A 24,774-nucleotide genomic window follows, 5' to 3' on the forward strand; every position below is an offset into this window, starting at 1 on the left:
CTTCATTCCTCCCAACTTCTAGATAAAATTAAGTACCCAATCGTAGAAGTATATTCACTTCCTGATAGCAACCAGTCCACAGCAAAGCTCCACTGCTTTGAACCCTCCCCCACATCACCTGACAAAAAGCATAATTCCTATATAGTGAGTTCTTTGCAACCCCAGGCTCCTCTGTCCATGGGATTCTCCAGGCAAGAATACTTGAATGGATAGCCATGCCCTCCTCCAGGGAATCTTCCCGATGCAGGGATCGAACCTGGGTCTCTTGCATTGCAAGCAGATTCTTTATCATCTGAGCCACCAGAAGAGCCCTCCACTTACTGAGATGCCTGACAGTTCCCAGGGCTGTGCATTCTCCCTCATGGCCAAGAGCCAGTAATCCCAACTTTGTTCAACTACAGGTGGACTGCTGGTGGTCTTCAGCTATGCTTTGTGGTTGGGAACAGAGGAGGGGTGAGGAATTGACACTGCTTTCTGATGATGCCTGGAAAGTGCCAAGACCATAGTATGCTGTGCTGTGCTTAGTTACTTAGTCATGTCCGACTCCTTGTGACCCCATGGACTGTAGCCCGCCAGGCTCCTCTGTCCCTGGGGATTTTCCAGACAAGAATACTGCAATGGGTCGCCATGCCTTCGTCCATATTAGCATTATATTTATGGCCACAAACATATATGGACCATATAGTATATGTACTAGACCACAGTATATGTGCTAGTTGTTAGCATTATATTTATGACCAAAAATGTCCTCCTCCTTTGGACAGAACTGGCGTGCACCCGTACATCTCATCGACCAGCCCTGTCTTCTCTGAAATCTGCAGACAGCCCCTTAGGTTTGTTCCCCGTGCTGCAGCATACCCCCTTTGCATCTTCTCACAGACCCCAATCCTGTGAAAACTTTTATCACCTGTAACATCTGGGTGGAGGACCTCCTCTCAGGGTATTTAGACAGCCTAGGAGGGATGGCGAGGGGACAGGTTGGCAGGGGAGTCACCATCAGACATCAGCAGCCCACTTCTGCTTCCTGGCCAGGCAGATGCTGTGCAAATGGAGGCTCCTTCGCCCACTCACCAGAGCTGTGTGGGCCAGAGGAGCCAGGCTGGATTCTTCAGCGCAAATGTACTCACAGCTGCATCCGCCAGGGGCAGCCCCAGGGACTGCAGAGTTCTTTCATGCCCACTGCTGCTAATTGCAGATAATGCATTAAAAATACAGAGGCGCATCTGTTCATTTCAACATGAGTATCTAGGAATTTACGTGGTTCGTAATGACAGGGTGTGAGGGGAGGAACACGCTCATTCTGCCTGTGGGCCAGAGGCACAGCTGTGAGCAGAGAGCTGGAGGTGTGATTTCTGGTGCCCAACAAATTCTCTGGATGAGAGCCAAGCCCTTCCGAGGAGGCACCGAGGGAAAGATCCTGGTATTTCTCTGGAAATGCCAAATTATGTAACCAGTCAGGCACAGGGTATTGTCTCAGGAGGCCTCCTGGCCCAAGTCTGCTGTGTGTCCAGTTCCAAAAAGAGGAGGTGACTGACAGCAGGCCCAGGAAGGAGGAACCTTTCAGGATTCCATTGCTCATTTTCCAGCACTGAACACCTCACCTAGAGCCTCAGTTCCTCATCTGCAAAATGGGGATGTTTGAAGTTTCTGCCTGATTGAGTTTATTATTAAGTAAGATTGTTACATGTAAGGGTTTTCCAGGTGGCTCAGTGGGTAAAGAATCTGCCTGCAATGCAGGAGACAGAGGAGACCTGGATTCAATCCCAGGGTCGGGAAGATCCCCTGGAGAAGGGAATAGCTACCCACTCCAGTATTCTTGCCTGGAGAATCCCGTGGACAAAGGAACCTGGCAGGCTACAGTCCATGGGGTCACAGTGAGTTGGACATGACTGAAGCGACTGAGCACACACTCACACATTACGTGTAAATTACCTCAAACACTACCAGGCATGACACAGGTACATAAATAACGGTTTTATATTATTATTTTACTGCATGTGAAGCACTGTGTGAGATGTTTAAGGGCACTAGGATGAATAAGGCAAGGCCCCTGCCCTCCTGCACAAGTTGAGACAAACTCTAGTTAAGATGTGATATGAATGAGATGAGGATGTGATATGGGAGCACGGAGTAGGGTGAAAGGGTCCAAGAGGGCTTCCTGCAGGAAGGGACACTTGAGCTGAGTCTTGTCTGACAAGCGGAAATTTACCAGACCTCAAAGGTAGGAAGGAGGAGTTCAGCCTGGAATAGCATGTGCAAAGGCCCTGAGGAGAGTGTGAGAGTGTTTCTGGAGGAAGTATTGTAGCACAGGACCTTGGGGTGGGTGTACCAAGTATCTATTTCCTGTGTAACAAATTACCCCAAATCTTACAGCTTGAAGCCATGTTTCTTATCTCACCTTGTCTGTGTGGTAGGAATCTGGGTGTGGCGCAGCCAGATTCTCACAAGAATGCCATCAAGGAACCTTCCTGGGCTATGATCATCTCAAAGCTCTGCTGGGGAAAAGGATTTGCTCCAAGGTTATTATGGGGGTGATTTGAAGGATTTTGATGTCCTCAGTGCCGTTGACCAGAGATTGCCTCAGTTCCTTTCCACAGAGCAGCTTTCAACACAGCTGTTGCCTTCATCAGAGTGAGTCCAAAACAGAGAAAGACAGAAATCATGGTCTTTTATAACCTAATCTCAGAATCAGCTGCCCATCACTTTTGCTGTATTCTATTTGTTAGAAGCACTGGGCTCCTCCTTTGGACAGAACCGGTGTGTACCTGTACTTCTCATTGACCAGCCCCGTCTTCTCTGAAATCTACGTAGACATAAAGGGAGAGGGTTATATAAGGGTGTGAATGCCGGGAGACAAAAATCATTTAGTCACTTCTAAAGCTGCCTACCGCAAGCTGCCCCCCATCCTGCAATGACTTCATGGCCTTTCCACATGCAGTATACTGTTACCCCTTCCCAAGGCCCTCCAAAAGCCTCATCCCATGAAAGCATTGGCTCAATGTCCACAATCGCACCATCTAAATCAAGTTCAGGTATGGACGAACTTAGTGTATTTCCTTAAGTACAGGTCCTAGAATATTGTTACTCTGGAGCTATAGCTTTGCAAAACCAGGTGGACAAGTTCTCTGTCCCCACACACAGGACATACAGTGGTGGAACAAGCACAGGGCAATGGATTTGGACAGTCTTACTCAAAAGTGGGGGGAAAGTGAGGCAGAGAAAAGTCCCTGGCCCATAACAATCTTGAAATCCACCAATGCAAATATTGGAAGTTTCTTGATTAGTTTCAAAATCTGAGAATATTCAGCTCTACCTTTTGAGCTCTTGGTTTCTCCCTCTGAGTTGTCCTTCTTTTTTCTTCATGAAAAGAAATGTATGTTTGAAGCTTACTTTTCTTCAGCCTGCCTCCTGCTGAGAATTTTGGGAACCCAATGAACTCTTTTTATTTTGTACCCCTCTGTCCTTTTTGTTCCAATCTGACAGTGATACTTCTGATAATAGTGTTCTCTAAAACTTCATGGGTCTTCTGTAAATTTCACTGAGATTCACTCTATTACACAAAAACCACAACCACAAATTTCTTTGAACTGAACTTCTCTACCTTGGGCGTCCATTAAGATGGCCAAGGGACAATGCTCATACGCTTCCCAGAGGCCCTATTGTTTGATCTTGAGGATCTGTAAAGCCCACCCTGATCTCTTTAAAGGGCCTTTGTGAGGCTGAATAATACTACAATCCTTTGATCTTCCTGAGGTCTTAGCCACAGGTTGCACAGTCACATCCTCGGCTTTATCTCCAGACCACCTTTTCTTGACAGTGCTCAAAGCCATCTCTTAATTTTAGCATCCTTTGCTGTCTTGGGAGGCTGAGAGCTTTCCAAACTATCAAATCTGGCTCCTTCCCCACCACCTTTCCCTCATTTTATCTCTCTTCTCACATTGCTGTTGTTCAGTCACTTAGTCATGTCTGATTCTTTGCGACCCCATGGACTGCAGCACACCAGGCTTCCCTGTCCTTCACTGTCTCCTGGAGTTTGCTCAAACTCATATCCATTGAGTTGGTGATTCCATCCAACCATCTCATCCTCTGTCACCCCTTCTCCTCCTGCCCTCAATCTTTCCCAGCATCAGGGTCTTTTTCAATGAGTTGGCTCTTGGCATCAGGTAGCCAAAGTATTAGATCTTCAGCATCAGTCCTTCCAATGAGTGTTCAGAGTTGATTCCCTTTAGGACTGACTGATTTGATCTCCTTTGTGTCCAAGCATCTTCTCCAGAACCACAGTTCAAAAACATTAATTCTTTAGTTCTCAGCTTTCTTTATGGTCCAACTCTCACATCCATACACAGCTACTGGAAAAGCCATAGCTTTGACTAGACAGACCTTTGTTGGCAAAGTGATGTCTCTGCTTTTTGATTCGCTGTCTAGGTTTGTCATAGCTTTTCTTCCAAGGAACAAACATTTTTTAATTTCATGACTGTGGTAACCATCCACAGTGATTTTGGAGCCCAATAAAATAAAATCTGCCACTGTTTCCATAAGCAGCAAGAAGAAACCAGCTAGTACCTTCAACCCTTTGCTTAGATATCTCTTTAGCCAGATCACAAAGTTGATCAGGCACATGCCCTTCCATATCCCTGCAGATGACATTGTCGCCAAGGTTTCTTTTACTGCATAATAAGGGTCCCCTTCCTCCAGCTTCCAGTAAGATGTTCCTCACTTCCTTTGACCCTTTCCCAGCAGCATCCTCAAAGTTCTGGTTTCTCTAATAAGCTCCTCAGAATACTCCAAGCCTCTGCCCACCGCCTGGTTCCAAAGCCATCTCACTTTCTGAGATATTTTTCATGACATTGTTTTTCTCTCTTGATACCAAAATCTGCATTCATTATCTATTTCAGTTTCTAACAATTTACTCCAAACCTTAGTGCCATAAAACAGCATGCATTATCTTAATTTCTATGGGTCAGAAACCTGATACAGCTTAGCTGGGCCAATCATAAAGTTGCAATAGAGGTATCCATGGTGGCTGGGGTGATCCACTTCCAAGCTTACTCAGTTACTGGCAGGATTCAGGTCCTTGAAGGTTGTTTGAGTGAGGGCCTCAGTTCCTTGCTGGGCACTGCCCAGAAGCCTCCCTGAATTACTTGCCATGTGGACCTCTCTACAGGTGGCTTTCAACATGTCAGTTGCTTCGAGTAAGCAAGAAAGAGAGAGAGAGAGACCAGGAGAGTCTTTTATAGCCTAGTCCCTTCTGAAGAAGTGACATCCTATCACTTTTGCCCTATTCTGTTCATTAGAAGGAACTCACTAGGTCCAGCCCACACTCAAAGGGAGGAATCATACAGGGGTGTGAATACGAGGAGGCAGGGTTCACTGGGAACCATTTCAGAAGTTGAAAGTGGGCAACAGTGCCACTAACAAGGCAGCAGTGGCCTGATTATGCCATGTCAGCCTCCCGTCGTGATGCTCAACCGCCGAAACATCCCATCATCCAACTACCGCTCAGCCAGCCGGAGCAGGGGAGGGACTAGAAAGGGCGCCAGAGGAGGGGGAGCTGTTATAAGGCAACTGTTATGAGCGGATGGCCACACGAGAGTGCTCACTGTGTCACTGCTGATCCACCCCAGCGGTCAAGGCCAGTTTGGAGGATCACATGACCCCCTTTCGGCCTTTAGCTGAGCTCTTGCTCTTGCTTGAACTGCTTTTCTGTGTTTTGTTCTCTCTTTCTTTAAACCATTCATTAGAGACCAGGGTAGGCAACCCCATCCACTGGGCACTTGTCACATACCAGGCTTCATTTACAGTGATGTCCCAGACATTTCGTTTCTTCTCAAGGTATTGATTGTGGGTTTGTGATTAGAGGTACAGGACAGGACAGAAAGGTGCCAGTGCTTTGTGACTTCACCCTGATGACCTTACCCTGGCCACGGACTTGATCCTCAGTCTTATAGGCCCAGAAAGTGGACCTTTCAGTCCCCAAACATCTGATGCTTTAGTGAAGACTGAAGTTAGCGCTAAGATCCCAATGCTGCTGTGTGGCCCAGGTGCTAATCGATCATCGTTTGCAACTGGGATCAACTTCTCTGTTGTGGCTTGAGGGAAGCCCAGTCTATATGTGTGTGTGTGTGCGTGCATGTGTGCTAAGTCACTTTAGTCATGTCTGACTCTTTGCGACCCTGTGGACTGTAGCCCGCCAGGCTCCTGTGTCCGTGGAATTCTCTAGAAAAGCATACTGGAGTGCATTGCCATGTCCTCCTCCAGGGGATCTTCCCAACCCAGGGATCAAATTCATGTCTCCTGCAGCTCCTGCATTGCAGGTGGATTCTTTACCACTGCACCACCAGAGAAGCCCCTACATTGTGTGTACATCTATGCCCATAAATATTCCTTTGCTAAGTTCAGAATCAGTTGGCAGATGAAGAAGAAAGACAGATGAGGATTAGCCTCTCACCTTTATTACTGATGAGCCCGTTGGAGGGGAGACCTGAGTAAACTTTGCAGCCAGGGTTGAAGGGGTGGGACGGGGAGGAGGGGGAGAAGAGAGGAGAGCAGGTCAGCTCTTCCTCTCAGACTCACTTGGCAGATCAGTGATGCCTCCTCATCAGCATAAATGCTAGGGCTGCACGAGAAAAAAGAACTCCATGATCCTGGGACCAGCAGCATCCTATTACCTGGGAACTTACAGAAATGCAAATGTTAGGCCCCACTCCCAGAAAAATGGACTCAAACTTTAGGGGTAGGACCCAGCATTGTGTGTCTTAATGAGGTCTGAGGCGATTCTGATGAAGGCTCAAAGCTGAGAACCGCTGGTCTAGCGGGAGCCGCTCCACCTTAAATTCTGAGCCCTAGGAAGCAGCATTCCCCTAGAATGTTTTGCCATCCTCTGCCCTCCCCCCATCTCTGGGAAAATGCATCATAGGAGAGAAGCTTCATAGCTTCCACATTTGGTTTTTAGCTTACAACTCTCCCAGGAGGACCAGGTGGAGGCTCCTGAAGGGAACAGCTACCCACTCCAGTGTTCTGGCCTGGAGAAGTCCATGGACTGTACGGTCCATGGGGTTGCAGAGTTGGACACAACTGTGTGACTTTTGCTTCACGAGAGGGAGGAGTACCATGAATTTGGCATGTGCTAACCTTGCCTCTTCCTCTTGCAGACCTTGGAGGGACCAGCATCCCCTTGGTGGGACTTGGTAGACTCCAGAATGACTGTTAGCCAGAAGTAGAAATGGAAGCAGGAAAGCCTCTTTGACTCCCCTTTGCCCTGAGGTTTCACCATAGGCTCCTTGCCAGGGCCTGTTCCCCTTCAACCGCATCTGCCTGCTCACTCACCCCTCTAGTCATTCTAGCCTCCCTTCTGTCCAATATGCCAAGCCCATTCCTGCCTCAGGATCTTTGCACTTGCTGTCCTTCTACTTGAGCAGCTCTTCTCTAAGACCCTGGCAAGCCTGGCTCCTTCTTGTCCTTTATTTTTTAAATTTTTAATTGGAAGGTAATTGCTTTACATTGTTTTATTGGTTTCTTCTGGACAGCGACACAAATCGGCCATAAGTGTGTGTGTGTGTGTGTAGGAATATATATCTATCTCCTCTCTCAAACCCAGATGTCATCTTCTCTGAACACCCATTTAAAGTGCCCGCAACCCCACTTGTCATGTTTTATCTCATTACCCTGGGTTATTTTCTTCAGAGCACTCTACACTCTCAAAAAAAATGACCTGGTGTGTTTATTTGTTGACTTGTTTACATATTTATGAGAGATCAGGGATGCTGCTGCCTCCCTAGCACTAGAATAGTTCCTGGTATGTCACTGGCGTAAGATGTATGTGAATATTTGCTGAATAAATGAACGAAAATGCTCTGGGAGAGAAGGTTCAGAGTGGAGTGATTCAGGCATCCAGACAGCCGTGGGCCCAAAGAGTTGGTCTCCTTCTTCCTGAGGGCTGAGGGCAGGGGCGCATGAGTCCAGCCGTGTGGGTCTGAGGGGAGTGTGAGCACCACACCAGGCTTTCCACCTGCTTTTCCTCCCTCCCGTTATCTTAGACCCAGGCTCCCCCTGCCTCTCCGCCTCTACCCCTCCCTCCCTACACTGTCATTCCATTCCAGTCATTAGAAGCCAGCAGATGCACACCCTCCTGCCGGCTTTCTCATAAAGGAATGTTAATAGAGTTAGTTTTCAGCAGGAGAACTGCAAGCTGTTGTCAAAACTCTGACTTGGCCACCCTTATTCCCATAATTAATCACACAGGAAACCAGAAGAGGGTGGCATGAGGGCTGGGGCCCAGCTCTGGGGGGGGCCTCTTCCCAGAGAAGACTGTGGTGGGACACACAGCCACTGCGCACCAAGAGTCCACAAACCAGGCTGGAAACTGGAGCCGCAACAGAGTAGTACAAGTCAGGATGTAATTAGCCCTGGGGGGCCTCCTCCGCCTTCCAGAGGCTGGGAGCAAAGGAAAGGAAATGCAACAAGTAGGGCAGAGGCTGGAAGGAGAAAGGAGGTTCAAGATGGCCGTTTTAGAAGGCAAGGAGGCTGTCATCTAATGAGTGCCGTGTTAGTTATCTATTGCCGTACAGCCAATGACCACAAACTCGTTGGCTTAAAACAACCCACATTCATTATGTCATCATTTCTGTGGGTCAGAATCTACTAATAGCTTAGCTGGGTCCACTGCTTGACTTCTCACAAGGCCAAGCAAGTTCTCGAGGTGTCAGCCAGGCCCGAGTTCTCATCTGGAGGCTCACCTGGGGAAGGATACACTTCTCTGTTCATGAGGTTGCTGCAGTAGTTTCTTGAATCTTGATTTTTTTTTTTGCTGGCGGCTGGTCTGTGGCACCTTCGGTTTCTAGAGATTCCCCACAGCCTGTTGCCACATGGACTTTCTCAGCTTGGCCACTTACTTCATCAAGCCAGCAAGGAGAATCTTTAGAGCAAATCAACCAGCAGGATAGAATTTTACATACCATGGCATAATCGCAGAAGTCACATCCCATGTCCTCTGCCCTGTTCTGTTGGTTAAAGGCAAGTCACAGGTTCTGCCCCCATTTAATGGGAAGGGGTCACACCAGGGTATGAACCCCAGGAGGGAGGAATCATGGAGGAGTAGCCACTCTAGAGGATCCACCACAGAACCTATTGTGTGCTCAGGACCATGCCAAATGCTTTTGCATGCATTACATCGTTATGCTTTTGCATGCATTACATCATTTAATCACTAAAACCACCTGCAAGGCAGGCATCATCCCCTTTGCACAGATGAGAAATCTGAGACAGAAGGAGGAGAACTTACTTGCTCGAGGTCCTGCCGGTGATCGAAACCGCTTGTGTCAGGACACTAAACCTAGAGGAGGCTAGAGAGTCAGCATCTTTACAGTGAGGAGCAAGGGCCTGAGGGAGGTAGGGGAAGAGGAGAGCAAGAAGGTTCTTGCTATGAGGCTTAAGACCAGGAGGAACAACGGCTGTGGATTTCAAGTTGAGAAAGAAGGAAACTGACAGTCTCAACTTTGCCAATGAAGCAGAAAATGAGGGTGTCTCCTGAGAGAGTGGAGGTTGGGCTGGAGGGGGAGCAGAGCCAAGTTAGAACAGCGGCTTAGGGAATGGGAAGAGGGAAGGGGGAAATTTGCCAGCCTGAGTACAAGTTTGCCGAGCAGGATAAAGCTGCTTCCTCCATGAAGACTTCAGCACTTGCCTCGCTGGTGGTCCTCAGCTCTTTGTGCGGTCTCTTCTCTCCTCCGGCCTTGCAGGCCTGGGATTTATGCCTGTGTCCGTTCCTCCCACGAAGGTGGGAACTCAGCAGTAGACTGCATTGGGCCACCTGGTCCCCAGCACAGGGTCTGGCCCAGGGCAGCCCTTCGTAAATAATTCGCCCTGATTCCAGACCCTGAGATTCTAAGTCCCTCCACCACGTTACTTCTTACCCCTTAAAGGATGAGAAACGACCCAGTTTGAAAGTCTATTCCAAACTATGTATTTTTACTTTTGTTCCATGAGTAAAAGTGTAAACAACAGCAGGTTATGAAGACACAAATCCCGCATGGAATAGGGGTTAGAGGTGGAATTAGGGGAGTCGGTTGCATGCAGAACCTAGTGACAAAAGAAGCAGATTTGCATTTTTTCCTAGTCTCTTTGCTATCAGAAGTCAAGGACCGTTTCAAAACATCCCATATCAATTTAGATTGGTAGGAAACATTGCCCACAGCATATTGTTGCCTGGAAAATAGTTAGAGTAGGCACAGTGCAATCCCATTTGTATCAAATGACTAGTCTTGACTCATTTTAAGTGGCAGAAAACCTAACTCATACCATCTTAGATAAAAACTAAAACATGGGCTTATCTTCACTCAAAAGTCGAAGAAGCCAAAGGGACTAACATTTTGGCCTGAGAATGAGGCAAATGACTGCCTACAGCCCCCAGGACAGCATCCTCCCCTAGGGCTCCTTATACAAGTCCTGAGACCCACTCTGATTGGACCAACTTGGATCATGTGCCCATCAGTGAGCCAATCACTGTGTCAAGGGGGAATCCATCTGATCCAGTCTTGATCAGGATGGAGTTGGTGTGCTGTGAGCAGGAGGAAAAGAAATGGGTACCAAGTGGTCATAAAGGCAACAAGTGTCCACCCTGTGGGTTATGTCCACAGAAGATTTACTGGGTAGATGTCTACCGGAATGTTGAGAAAACAGTTTTCTTCAGGTTATAGTACTCAGGCAGAGTCAGATAACCTATTTTTGTAAAATCAGCCCCAAGCATCACCCTAGTGAATAGAATGGGACCACCACTGAGGTCTCATCCTGGCCCACGAATAGTATCTAAGCCTTGCTGGAGGACCAGTTCTGGAATCTCTGCAGACACTGATTCCCCTAAGGCCCACCTAAATTCCAGTTTCCCAGCCTCTAAGTTCAGTTCAGTTCAGTTCAGCTCAGTTGCTCAGTCGTGTCCAACTCTTTGCAACCCCATGAACTGCAGCACACCAGACCTCCCTGTCCATCACCAACTGCCTGAGTCCACCCAAACCCATGTCCATCGAGTTGGCGATGCCATCCAGCCATCTCATCCTATGTCATCCCCTTCTCCTCCTGCCCTCAATCTTTCCCAGCATCAGGGTCTTTTCCAATGAGTCAGCTCTTCGCATCAGGTGGCCAAAGTATTGGAGTTTCAGCTTCAACATCAGTCCCAGCCTCTGCTGGTGCCTGAATTGAAAACCTGACTTGGACTCCAAACCTTTTGCCCTCCTGGTAAGGAGAGTGGCAGGACTGGCTATTGGGCACTTCACTCTATGAGCAGAGTCCTCCACCCAGGAGAACCACTTGGGACCCGGATGCTCCCACCCCTAGGACTCCTAGGCTTCTTTACACCTGGAGACTCCCACACCCTACCCCACCTGCCCAAGCCAAGCGCGGTAAATACTGACCACACACCTCGTCAGACCCTGTAGCTCCTTCTCCCAAAGCCAGCCCCTCCCAGGATCAGTTCCCAAACCCTGATCTCCACTCCACCTTGCCACTCACTTGTTTCCCAGAGTGGCAGCCATGGCCACTCTGACGCCATACACAAGACCAGAGACAGGAGTACCATGGAATGGCCCTTTATTTCTAGTTGGATCCACAAGTTGTGTCTGATTCAGCTTGCTCGAACCCTCTGCACTGGTTCGTAGCTGACTCTTGCAAGCGCTTCTTCCAGGGGTTGAATTGATTACGGTAGACCGTGAGTTCCTCTCGATACTTAGCTCTCAGGAGAGCTGCCCTTTGTTCGTAGGGCTGTTTGTCTACATCCGTCTTTGCAGACCACATCTTCCCCGAGGCCTTGGCCACCTGCACCACTGACCAGCTTGGATTCTCACTCTTGAGCTGGGCATAGTGGTCTTGGGAGAAGAGTAGGAAGGACGATGGAGGCCGTCTGGGTGCGTGGGGGTCCCGCTTTCTCCTTTTCTTCCTCCTGCCGAAGTAATTCATCATCTCTTCTTTGTATCGGGCTTTGTCTAGCTTGGCCAGGGCTTCATATTTGGCCTTTTCATGCTTTGAAATGGATCTCCATTTTTCTGAACACTGTCTAGAGAATTCTTTAAAGCCAAGGTAGGTATTGGGCTGCTGCTCCTTGAACTTGTTTCTGTAATTCAGCAAAAAGTGGATGTAAGAAGAGACATTTGTCTTAGGCTTTAGCTGGTCTCTTTTTCCCATGTTCATAAATTCATTTTCTTTTCTGGACCCAGTAACTTGAACAGCAGAGACCTTTGTCCCCCACACTCCAGGAGTGATTAGTAGGTGCTCTGCTGGCGGTGAAATTTTCTGTCTGTCTGAGCTGTAGGCAAGGGTCTGCCTTTTCAGTGGTGGTGGCATTGTTGGGTCAGAGGTGATTATGACATCACTCACAGGCCAGCCACTCCAGGCCAGTGCTGGTGGCATTTGCATACAGGTGCTCTTATTGGTTGGCTACTTGGAGGTCAAATTTGTTTCTTGTGGAAGATAATGGGTTATCCAGAGAAGGCTCTAGAGCAACCATGCCCCCTGCAGTCTTTCTTCCTGGCTTCCTGGAGGCAGCAGGCTGGGCTCAGGTGGGGAGCTTTCCATCCTTTGGATGTAGTAAGGAGCCACAGGGTCTGCCTTCCTCGCCGTACAATTGTCAAGATGCCTCCTCAACCTTGCCAAAGACAGTCTGGAAATAATGAACGTGAGGAGGTGGATGGCTCCAGAGCTGTCATGATAAACTGTGAAGTCTTTCCGTTTGCCTTAAACAGTGGCAGCTCCTACCATACAAAGAGTTTAGTAGTAACTCTGAAAATAATCAGGTATGACAGCTGTGACTCGTTTCCTGTCAGGACAAAGTTATCTAAGAAAAACCCAAGCACTTGGCCTCTAAGTCTGAACTCTTCAGTTTGTCTGAAATGAATTGGGTGGGAATGGGGGTGGGGAATGGGGAAGAAGAGAGGAGAGCCTTAAGGTTTTACTAATATTACACCAGAGCCCATGAAAATGAGAAAGAAAATCCTTGGCCTAACAGGAGGCACCCAGTTCTCATCCCAGGGGTCCCCATTCTTGGGGTTAGAATGCAAAGCTCTAGCAGCTATACTCAAACTAGTCGGCTTCTGGCTTTTTGGGAAAAGAGCTGCAAATATTCCAGTAGTCTTCCAACTGGAGGGAAAAGGAAAGAAGAGTGCCGTTTCTTGACCTTTGGACACTGCGGGGTATTCCTTGAATGGTCATGGAGTTGCTATGACTCAGGGGTTGTTGACAGAACCAAGTTTACAGGGCTAGAACACGGAGCCTGATTAACATAAATATTAACACATTTAAGGCAGAACAGCCACTAACAGGTTGGAGTCTGGATTTGAGCTCGTGAGCCTGACTCAAGCCTGTGCTGCATCCCACCCGCACAGAAACTGGAGCCTGGGTGGCCGGGAGTCTGGGTGCCTGGCCTCAGCGGCTGAGCCTGACAAACTTGCCTCAGACTAGACCACCACATTAAAAAAATGCATTTATTTATATATTTATTTGACTGTGTCGGGTCTTAATTGTAGCACATGGGCTCTCTCTAGTTGTGGTGTGTGGGCTCAGTTGCCCCACAACATGTGGGATCTTAGTTCCCTGGCCAGGGATTGAACCTGAGTCCCCTGCATTAGAAGGCAGATTCTTAACCACTGGACCATTAGGGAGGCCCCTAGAGCACATTTTGAATTTTGCCCAAGGCTTTCCCCAGGACTCCGCAACTGATTGCAAGTTCCATCTTATGTAAAATTGACTAGAGTCTTCAAGCCTAAATTCTAGCACCAAATTGCCACATGGTAGTTGCGCTACTGGGAGGAGGCAATGGCACCCCACTCCAGTACTCTTGCCTGGAAAATCCCATGGACGGAGGAGCCTGGTAGGCTGCATTCCATGGCGTCGCTGAGAGTCTGACACGACTGAGCGACTTCACTTTCACTTTTCACTTTCATGCATTGGAGAAGGAAATGACAACCCACTCCAGTGTTCTTGCCTGGAGAATCCCAGGGATGGCGGAGCCTGGTAGGCTGCCATCTATGCGGTCGCACAGAGTCGAACACAACTGAAGCGACTTAGTGGCAGCAGCAGCAGCAGCAGTTGGGCTACTTAAGCCAGTCCCTTCCCAAGCCTGTGATGTCTCATCTGTGGGATCAGTGATGTGGAATCAATGTTCTACTGTCCAGGCAACACCCTCCCAGTGACTTGCTGTAATTCTGTGGCTGGACTGGGAGGGCTGTAGGACACCAGATGCCAGCCCAGGCCATCCAGGCCAATGGTGGGGGCAGAGAGGTCTGGCCTGTGGGAACAGGTTACTCTGGGGACACTTCTTAGCCTAGGGAGCTTTTTTCCATCTGGTTCTTTCTCCAAAGGCTAGAGGTTGGCTCATCTGTTTGCTGGACTTGAGTGGATGGGTTGTGAGGAAGAATTTGCCTAATGTACATACATGTTCACCAGGTTCAGCTCAGATGCGCAAAAGAACCTGGCAGCTTATCTGTGTCTCCATTCACAACCTTCCACCTCACCTCGGGATGGTAAGATCTAGGAACATCAGCCCCATAATAACCATCTGCCAGAGCCTAGAAGACCTAGGAAGAGAAGATAGTGTGGCCTTAGGTGGTGGGGCCACACTCCCAACTTGGCAGGGTGAAATGGGGGGATTCCTTTGTCTGGTGGAGCTGCAGGAAGAATAAATACACCTGACTTTCTAAACTGATGCCGTGTGCACTGGTATCTGAGGTTTGTTCCTTTCCATCTTTCCTGCCTGCTGCTTGTCCTGGGAAGCTGACCCATATGGACCATATCAGTGGCTCCTGTGCCCTCTGGCTTCCATTTCAGTTTGGCCAATGGGGACCCCGACAGGAGATCAGGGAGGGAGGGAGGTGAGGTCAAGGCAGTTACTCTTCTGGCTCCCTCCCTGCAAGGTTGCCTGGAGCTGCTCCTCATCCCTGGACTGCAAGTCCTGGCTCCTCTTAAGCATCCTCTCTAAAAGACTCTCTCCTTCCGGGTTCCCTGTCCTGTCTCCTCCAGTTGAGGGGGTGAGAGCTTCACCTTCACTAGCCTCTGAAGACTCTGCTCTCCCCTGTGGCTTTCCAACACCTTGCCCTTCCCTTGGTAAATAGCTGCTTTGTTAAACACTCCTCAAATTATCCTAATTTGAGTGGCCATCTGTTTCCTGCTGGGACCCTGACCTGTATGCCATGTTTCTAACCTTCCACATGGACAGCAAACAGCCATGGAGGTGGAGAAATAAAGCAAGTGTGGGCATCCCTCCAAAGTAGAAGGGTGTCAAGCTTCTGGAAGCCTGTGTGCTGGGCGGCACCACAGTGGAGAAGGGCCTGCAGGGGCTGCTTCCTGTGCAGCCAGGAGCAGGCAGGACAAGGCCACGTGGCTTAGGAAGAAGTGTCTAATGTCCTTTGTATTATGAGATGACCTCCAGACAGGGGCACTGCTCTGGAGGGCCAGGTAGTGAATACTGCAGGCGTTATAGACCACACATTTTCTGCTGCAAGTTAGTTTTCAACTCTGCCATCATAGCTCAAAAGGAGCCAGAGACCATACCCAAACGAACGAGTGCTGTGCCCAGATAAACATCACAAACACAGGCGTGTGGGCTGGGGATCATAAGCCTGACCACTCCAGTCTAGAGATGTGAGTTCAGTATTTGCAAACTTTTGGATTGCTGCAGTCTACAATAGGAAATGTATTCTGTACCATGACTCGCTTATGTATGTGCATACATCGTAATCATAGTATTTAAACAGTCCTGCTAGTGGGTGCTTCTGTTCTAAGCACATCTCCTGTATCGTCTCATTTCATCCTCGTGACCACCCTGTGTGGGGGGTGGGGGTAGGGGTGCTATTTTTATCCCCATTATAAAGATAAGGTCTCTGAGCACATAAGGTTTTCAGAAAAGAAAAAACGTTTTAGGAAACTAAACTTATTATGTGTGTGACGTACTCTTTTCTTTTCCATTCTATACTCTTATAATCTCCTATACTTTATTTTCTTTTTTAAAATGCACCATGGGACTTCCCTGGCTGTCAGGTGGTTAAGACATTGTGCCTCCCAATGCAGGGCACACAGGTTTGATCCCTGGTCGGGAAATTAAGATCCTGCATGCTACGTGGCCTGGCCAAAAATAAATAAATAAAAATAAAATGCACCCCACAGTCTGATCTTGTGAGTGGATCACAATCCAGGGATAGATTTGAAAAACACTGTCTAGGCAGGCTGGGCTGGAGCCCCCACCTCAGAGGCTGTGAGAGCCTCTTCACTCAGCAGTGATAACAGGCAGTGGAAAGAGCACGGTCTCTGGGGCCAGACAGACACTGCGCTCCAGCGCAAGCTTTCCACCTAGCAGCTGGGGACTTCAGGCAAGTCTGGCTTGTTACAGTCTTGGCTGGATGTGGAGTGAAATGATCAAGGTGAGGATTAACTGAAAGGATGGGAGTCAAGCACTGACACTGGCCCCCACCCCTGCAGTGTGGGCAGGACTTAGGACTCACTTCTAATGAGTAGAGTATGGACAGGGGACAGGTGGTATAGAGGAGGAAGGGGGCAGATGCCACAGTAACCAAGGAATCCACGTGAAGGCTATTGGCAAAAGACCACACTGGTATTACACCCACCTTCGACGATATGATAATAAAAGCATCTCACCCAGTGGTATCCTTCCCCCAAATCCATGATCCTGGTGTAATCATGAGACAATATCAGACCAACCCAAATTAAAGGTCGGTCTGCAAAATGCTTGATCAGTACAAAAGCATCAAGATCTTAAGAAGAAAAGGAAAGCCTGAGAACCTGACAAACTAGAGGAAATTCTGTAGACATGATGAGTCCATGCCCAAGAAATACTGGACTGGATCCTGGAGCAAAAGGGAGCCTTAGTGGGAAACCTGGTGGGGGATGAGAATCAAGTGTTCCACTAAGCCAATAGCACTGTACCTCTGTGGCTTCTTAGCTTTGCTACATGGCCCACGGTTATGTAAGATGCTAATATTAGGGGAAGCTGGGGGAGGGGTATACAGGAAATTTCTGTACTGTCTTTGCTATTCTGTTCTCATTTCAAAATAAGCTGTTTTTCATCTCCCCAACTGATAGGAGTATGTACCCAGGGTTGAGGCACTCTGTTCTTAATCCTTCTCCGGGAATCCTAGGGGCAAATTTTACCCTCACTTGCAGCAGTTGTATGCTCCTGGCATATCTTCTCATCACAGCGTTTCTCAAATTTGGGGGCGAGCATCAAATTTGGGGAACTTTAAAAATCCCAGGTCACAACAACAGCAACACGAAAACGTAGTTGGCAGAGGCACGTGGTAACTGCCGTGATGCTCTCTCCTGCCTCCCCTGCTGCTGCTGCTGCTCCTGGGGGGTGAGGATCAATGCTGCGCTTGCCCTCACCAAGTGCAGATTGGCACCTGTGGCATGTAGAAAACTGGCTTCACGGAGAGGTCCATGTCCTAAGCCCCAAAGCCTGTGAATACATTACCTTACATGGCAAAGGGAACTTCGCAGATAGGATTATGTTAAGGATTTGGGGATGGGAAGATTATCCTGGATTATTCGAGTGGGCCTGATGTAATCACCTGGGTCCTTGTAAGAGGAAAGCAGGAGTTTCAGAGTTAGAGACAGATATGTGATGACAGACATAGAGGGTCAGAGAGAGACTTGAAGAGGCTACACTGGTGGCTTTGAAAGTACGGAAAGAGACCACAGGAAGAGAAACGAAGGTGACATACTAGGAATTGGGAAAGGCAAGCCAACAGATTTCACCTCTAAAGCCTCCGGAGAGAGTGCAGCCCCCCAAGGACACCTTGACCTTGGCATAGCGATGCCCACTTTGACTTCCAGAATTGTCAGAAAATAAATCTGTGTTGCTTCAAGCCACTGAATCTGCAGTGATTTGTGAAAGCTGCGCTAGAAAATGAACACGGTATCTTTCACATCCAGCTAGTGGTCTGTAACTATCCTGGTGCTATTTTAACCCCCGCTTGTGTTAATAAAGGTGAGAAATGTATGCCACTACTGATTGGATTAGTTGAGGGAGCAGGGAGCGTGATCTACTCAATTTTACACACTTCACTCACTGGCTGACTCATTAAGTCACTAATTCACTCACTGGCTTACCAGTTAATTCATGCTTACAGTCTTTTCGTTGATTCACTCGCCACTCATGTGCACACACGTGCATGCACACACAACACACACACACGCACACACACACACACCCTCAATCAGTAGCTGTGAGTTGCTGGAGCAGTGTGACTGCTGCTTTCATGGCCGTTAATAAGTAGTGTTTGAGGGATGGATATGTTTCGGTGAGGAAGGTGGTGGTAGAGAGAAGCCTCTGCCACTTCCTGGAAGCCGGATGAGCGAAGGAGGCAGAGTCATAGGCAGATCTAGGCTCTTTGGTGCTGACCTCATACCAAGAAATGTTACTCAATCAGAAGTGACTATGATAGGTTAATAAAAATGGTGATAATGCTGTAGGTAGATCACCTCCAGAAGCCTAGAGAGAGAGATTATTCACATGCATACTTCATAATGTTGATTTCTTAGTTTGATACATGGATCATAGTTATGTAAGATGCTAATATTAGGGGAAGCTGGGGGAGGGGTGTACAGGAAATTTCTGTACTGTCTTTGCAACTATTCACATTTCATAGCAGTGAGTGGAAGAGTCAGTTCTCACACTCAGGTTGGTTTGACTCTGAAGTCTATGTGTTTAGCCTCTCCAGGTGGTCTAGGGACTTCCTTGAGGCCAGGGAAAGGGGGAGCTGGGAAGGAACAAGGCCAAGTATTGCAGGAGGAGAGCAGGTGGAAAGAGAGAAGGTGTCTACATCTCAGCACTTACGGACTCAAGGAGAGACTTTTCCCATCGGGTGGATCCTTATTGCAGACACATCTGGTGAAGTTACCCCCAGGTCATAGGATGCCCTGAGTCCAGAAGATGGAATGACCTAGATGGCTGAACCCTCCCAGCATCTGCAGGTACACAAAGAGCTTGGGTCCATTTCCCTGGGCCGAGGCTGGCCAAAGCCAAGTACAGGGTCAGCATCCAGCCCAGTGGACTATGTGGACAGGAAATGAGACAGATGATCAGATGTAAGAATAGAGTCAGTGTGGTTGGGGGGCAGGCGTACCTGTTCACCTTTGGCAGGATGCAGCAAAGGGGAAGATGATGAGATCAAGAACAAGACCAACTTTGGGGAGTTAATCCCCAAGCCAGCTGTGGGCACCCCCCGCTGGCCTTGACAGAGGCCCTTCCTGACAACCAGAGTAGGAAGCCTGGCCCCTGAGGTTTCCATCCAAGCCCCTGCCTCTTTCAGCCACAGTGCCTAGCTCCTTTTTTTCAAGCACACTCCTTCTTTGGGAGAGTGGTCCCCAAAATCAGTCATGGGGGTTCCAGTAGGAGCCCATGCCCCAGGCCCCAGGAGTGAGGACATCCCCAGCTAGCCTACTCAGAGGCTCCCAGTGAGCTTGTTCTAAATGGACCCAAGGGAAGAGATCATCTCTCTGGAGGTGAAGCTAGGAGGGTAAATCAGGGAGCTGGTGATCGTGGCCATAGTCCCAGCCTTCGGTCCGCCATCTGCAACAGAGTGGAAGAAGCCGGCAGACGGAGCACAGCAGAGAAGAGCCCAGGAAGAGGGGCCCGTGGCATCTGAGTCCTTGGATCTAGTCATCCCTGGAGCCAGCTACAGTGTGACGACAGCAGCCAATAATTTCTTCTCTACCCCACTCTGGTTTGGTCTGGACTTTTGCCACTCGAAACCATAAATATAAGGCCTTAACTTAGGTGTGATGGGGGTGAGTGATATAATCCAGGAACCCTCCCCTCCCCCATTTCCAAGTCTTCCCTCCTGTCTCCTTCCTCTCCCCTCTGCTTGTGTCTGCTCTTACCTAATGGCCAGGTCTCTGGTTTGTTGTTCAGTTAGTATATGGACAGCATTGGCACATCTTGGCCCCTCCATCAGAGTGAATGTTTCTTGAGCACTTAGTATGTGCCAAGTCCTGTACATAAACCGCCTAGAGTTCTATGAGGTGGATGGTCCTATTATCCATATTAAATACATGAGGAGACTAAGACGCAAAGCAGGTCAGTTACTTGCCCAGAGTTAGACAGCTGGGAAGTGTAGAGCTGAGACTTGAACCCAGATAAGTGCCTTCCAGGGCCCACATGCTTAACTCTGCCCCAAATTGCGCTGGATTCAGTAAATGTTAGTTCCTTTGCCCACAAGTCTCCCTTGCTGCACAGAGCTACGACGTGGCCACGAATGATGGCTGCTGTGTCTTGGAGCCTCAGCAGGAGTTTATGAGCGTCACCTTCAATCACCACAGCCGCACTGTAATATGCACCCTGGAGAAAGAGAGGCTCAGAGAGGGAAAGCAACCTCCTCGAGGCCACAGAGCCCATGGATGTGGAAGCAGGATCAGAATCTAGCTCATCTGACTCTAGGATAGCTTCCTTGCTGACCTTAGCATCACAGTCCCCAGGACAGTTTAGCCCACCCATTCTCCAACCACCTGGGAGACTCACTCCCTCAGGTACGGCTTCAGAGCTGCTGAACCATCAGGCAGGGCTGGCTAGCTGCCTGGTGGAGGAGGATGCTCAGACTCAGAATGGCAGTCGGGTGGCGGGCAAAGGCTTGTGTGGGAGTCTCCTCGACCAGCCATCTGCAAACATTTCCTCTGGATGAGAAGTATTATCCAAATGTAATCCCCAGAGGCCTCTAGAAGGCAGGCCTTGCCACCCTCCCTGGAATGAGGGCAGGTCATTTCTCCAAGTCCTGTCTGCAGTGACAGGCAGAAGCTGGGCAAGGCTGAAGAAGCAGAGCTGGAGGAGGCCAGGCTGGGGCTGCCGGAGGTGCGGAGGGGAGGTGACTGCCAAGTGTACTCGTAACACGGGGGGCCACAGAGCGGCCCTGCACCGTGCTGTCACCGGAGCAGATGCAGGCATCCTTATTCCCCAGGAGATGAGGCCAGGCTGGGCTGGGGTCTGCTTAATCCCTGCTTTCTCTGGAGTGTAGGGTTCAAGGCACTGACCCCATCTCCTCTCTTCTCAAATCTAAGCAAGGGAGCAAAATAGTTCACATTTGCAAGGCACCTGCTGTGTGTCAGTAGTCCTGGACGCATTATATGCAAGAGCACAGGTATCCCATTGCACAGATGGAGAAACTGAGGCTCAGAGAACTGCCAGTACATGCCTACATTTCACAGCTACTTAACTGTTGAGCCCAGATTCAAATACAGGGAGAGATAGAGACCAGAACCAGGAAGGAGAGAAGGTCTAGGTAGCATGTGAGCATGCACGCCTCTGTCACCAGGCTCCTGAAGCTGGTGCCCTGTTCCTGGGCCAAGCCTGGTGGGAGTTGGCTTTAGCATCTTTGGGTATGGGGGCCGTCAGTTCTCCAGGCTGGATCTCACGTCTATCTGCAGCAACAGAGACTTGAGCTGGGGGCAGCTGACCAGGGCCCAGACTTCTCTTAGATTGTGTCCCAGTCAGACCAGAGTACATGTGGATGGAGGTGTGCAGACGTACGAGGCTTAGGACATCTTATAAGAGCGATGCAATGAGGTGGGAGAGGCAGCAATAGAGGTGGGAGAGATGATGCTGGAACACCCTTTTCCCCAGTCTCTACCAGGAGAGCCAAGCCTGTGGGGCCTTCTGTTATCAACATGCGTGTAGAGTCCCATCAGCTGATCCGTCCAGTGTGGGTCACATGGCCACCCCCAATCCATTCAGCCTGGGGCCACAAGGCTGCCCCTTCCAGGAGCTGTGGGTCGAGGGAGGGAAACTGATCTTCAAAGCTTCTACTCAAAAAAGAGTAGAGCTGCCCGATTCAGAGCTGGAGACAGGAAAAGACAGAGTTGAGCACCCCTTGAGAAGTTGTGGGGGATCCCCCACGAGCCCTCGTGCCCAGATCTTGGTACCCAGCACAAGTTCCCATCTCCAGATCCAACCCCATTCTGTTCACGTTAGTCTCAAGGGCACAGCCTCTCCCCAGAGGCAGGAGAACCCTCACCAGGAAGCCATGCCCAGTGGGCAGCTGAGCCAGAAATAGAAGGAACTGACACCGCAAGCCAGTGCCCAGGCCTCCTCAGTGCGCTCCTCGCTCGTCTCACAGCCCATCGTGATGACACTCTCATCCCAGCAGCAAACACAGCCAGGGGCCCTGTCCCCCAGCCCTCCAGGGAGCAGTGTGTCTGGAGGAAGTGCATTTCCCTGCTGTAGTTTATGTGGGTCCCTGGAGCTCACAGTCAGCTGAGCAGGGAAGAACCCTGGTAATTTGTCGAGTTTATTGAGTTGCTTCTGGGGAAGAGAGCACATTTGCCCACGTTGATTACCAAACTCCACTGTTGCTGCACTGAGGCCATGTCACCATGAGAAAAGCTTCCCCAAAATGTACCAGCGGCTGCCAAGAGGCTGGGGAGCACAGCGAGGGCTGAGGGACTGAAGCGGGGCCAGCACGTCTCCATGGGAGACCAAGAAGAAACCTGCATGGCCCCCGAGTGCCCCTCAGGGTCCCCAGGCTTCCCTGCTCACCTGCCTTTTCCTTTGCTTTCCTCACCTGTGCCGTCTGCCTCCTCCAGCAGGACCTCATTCATTCTTTCAGTCACTGAGTCAAGCACTCCTTTTTCCTGTGAGCGGTATTTCCTGAGCCCTTCACGTGCGTCAGGCACTCACAAAGTACTGAGAGAAGAACTAAATGAGAAAGAAATAGCTGCTGCCTTCAGGGAGTTCACAGCCTTCTGGGGAAGCGCATCCTTCTGTGATGTGTGATGAGACCAGCGCTGTGATGGAGAAAGTGCAAGGATTCTTTGCAAGAGAAAATGAGATACGCAGGAGAAGCCCACCAGGCTTCCTGGAGCCAGTGGCTTTAAGATGACCCCGGATGGGTCAAAAGGAAGCAGCTAGAAAAAGGGTGGGGGTTCGTCAAAGTCAACAGGGAGAGTTTGGCCGGGAAGTGAGTTCCTGATCTTTAGAAACATTAAGAACAGACCTGGACTGACCCTGTGTTCAGAATGCTGGAGCTGGGATTTGTGCCTAGCCAGGCAGCAGGCCTGGGAGGCCTCTAAAGTTCTCAGAGTTCTGAGGCTAGCCGTTTCCTGGGAATTCCCTGGCTGTCCAGTGGTTAGGGCTCCACGCTTCCACTTCAGGGGGCCCAGGAGCCATCCCTGGTCAGGGAAGATCCCACCTGCCTCTCCTTGTGGCCAAAAACAAACACAAAAGACTAGCTGACCCCATTCTCTTGATCACAAAGGGGACAGCATTCAAAAAGATGCCCCAGGATTCCCCAAGTGGTCCAGTGGCTAAGATTCCACATTCCCAACGCAGGGGGGCCTGGTCAGGGAACTGGAGCATCTAAGAGTCTGCATGCCGCAGCTAAGACCTGGCGCGGCCAAGTACATAAATAAAACAAACAAGTATTTTTTTAAAAAGAAAGATACCCCACTGTTGAAAGCAAGAGACTGCCATCTGCATGTTCTCTCATTCATGCGATCATTCACAAAGCTTGTGCCATAAACGTGCTTGTACCCTCTCCCCCCAAGCAGCTCCTGGAGGTGCTGGCACTCTCAGGCTCGACAGATCTTCCCGCTCGAGGCCCCACGGCACTCTCAGTACCCGCTGCCTCTGGGCTGTCTCCCACCCCCACCCCCAACGCCTGTGCACCCGATGCTCCCGCCAGCTGAGCCTTGGAGTTTCTGAGAATCGGATAGGTTCCCAGCTCTCTTGGTGCCAGTCATACTTGTTATTGTAATTATGTGACTTAAATTAAACATCACATAAACTGATGAAATATGAGTGTGAAAGGAAGTAGAGTTGCGCCTCTAGAAACTAAATTGAATGCTTTGGCATAGTTCCATGAAGGAGACGCTCTGAAAAGAACTGCTTCCTAAATATTAGGTGTGAGTGAGGGAGAGAACAGCGCGCCGCTGAACCGATTCCATCAGGGTGGGGACCAGGCCTGTCTTGCCTGCTGCTGCATTCCCAGTGCTTAGCACAATGCCTGGGCACATCGCAGGTATTCCATAAATATTTGTAGACTGGATGAGCGGTGGCAAAATCGAAAACGGTGAGCGATGCCTTATGGGTGGGGTTTGTATAAGATAGACAATGCAGAGAGGAAACCAATAGTCAAAGGAAAGACGTTGCTCCGGTGTTACATGGACTGGCCAAAAAAAAAAAAGTTCCTTCCCATATATTTATATTGTAATGAAATGTTTAAGCTATGAATGTATGCTTTTATTATTCCCCACTTCCCAGGTGGCACTAGTGTTCAAGATCCTAACTGCCAGTGCAGGAGACATGGGAGATGTGGGTTTGATCTATGGGTTGAGAAAATCCCCTGGAGGAGGGCATGGCAACCCACTCCAGTGTTCTTGCCTGGAGAATCCCATGGACAGAGGAGCCTGCTGGGCTACAGTCCATAGGGTTGCAAAGAATTGGACACAACTGAAGCGACTCAGCATGCACTTAGAAATTATTTTTTACCAACCAACTGCATCATTTGCAAGGCTTCCACAGTCAATGTCCGTAAACTCTGTAAAGGGCAAGATAAATATTTTTGGCATTGCGGGTTCTAGTTGCTGTCACAACAACTCAGCACTGCCTTTGTAACAGGAAAGCAGACAATATGTAAATGAATGAGAACGCTTGTGACCCAGTGAACCTCTACTGACAAAAGCGACAGCCCAGTGTAGCTTATCAACCCCTTTCTCGGGGATTGATTTGTTCTGTGTGCTAGGCACTCTGCTCTGTTGCTAGACACAAGGAGACACAAAAAATTCTGCTCTGGTGCT

At 49.3% G+C, this 24,774-nt stretch overlaps 2 protein-coding genes across 2 annotated transcripts in view; one reads left to right on the forward strand and one right to left on the reverse strand.

Moving 5' to 3' along the window:
• Positions 1 to 24,774, forward strand: part of CSMD2 (CUB and Sushi multiple domains 2) — a 667,647-nt gene that overhangs the window by 298,990 nt on the left and 343,883 nt on the right. The gene's annotated exons all lie outside the window — the stretch shown is intronic.
• HMGB4 (high mobility group box 4) lies at positions 11,561 to 12,286 on the reverse strand. The gene has a single exon (XM_081490948.1). The coding sequence runs from the start codon at positions 12,172 to 12,174 to the stop codon at positions 11,584 to 11,586; it is 591 nt and encodes a 196-aa protein (XP_081347074.1). The 5' UTR covers positions 12,175 to 12,286; the 3' UTR covers positions 11,561 to 11,583.

This window comes from Giraffa tippelskirchi, chromosome 5 (assembly GCF_054371585.1).
Source record: "Giraffa tippelskirchi isolate mGirTip1 chromosome 5, T2T-mGirTip1v1.2.pri, whole genome shotgun sequence".
Lineage (NCBI taxonomy): Eukaryota > Metazoa > Chordata > Mammalia > Artiodactyla > Giraffidae > Giraffa > Giraffa tippelskirchi.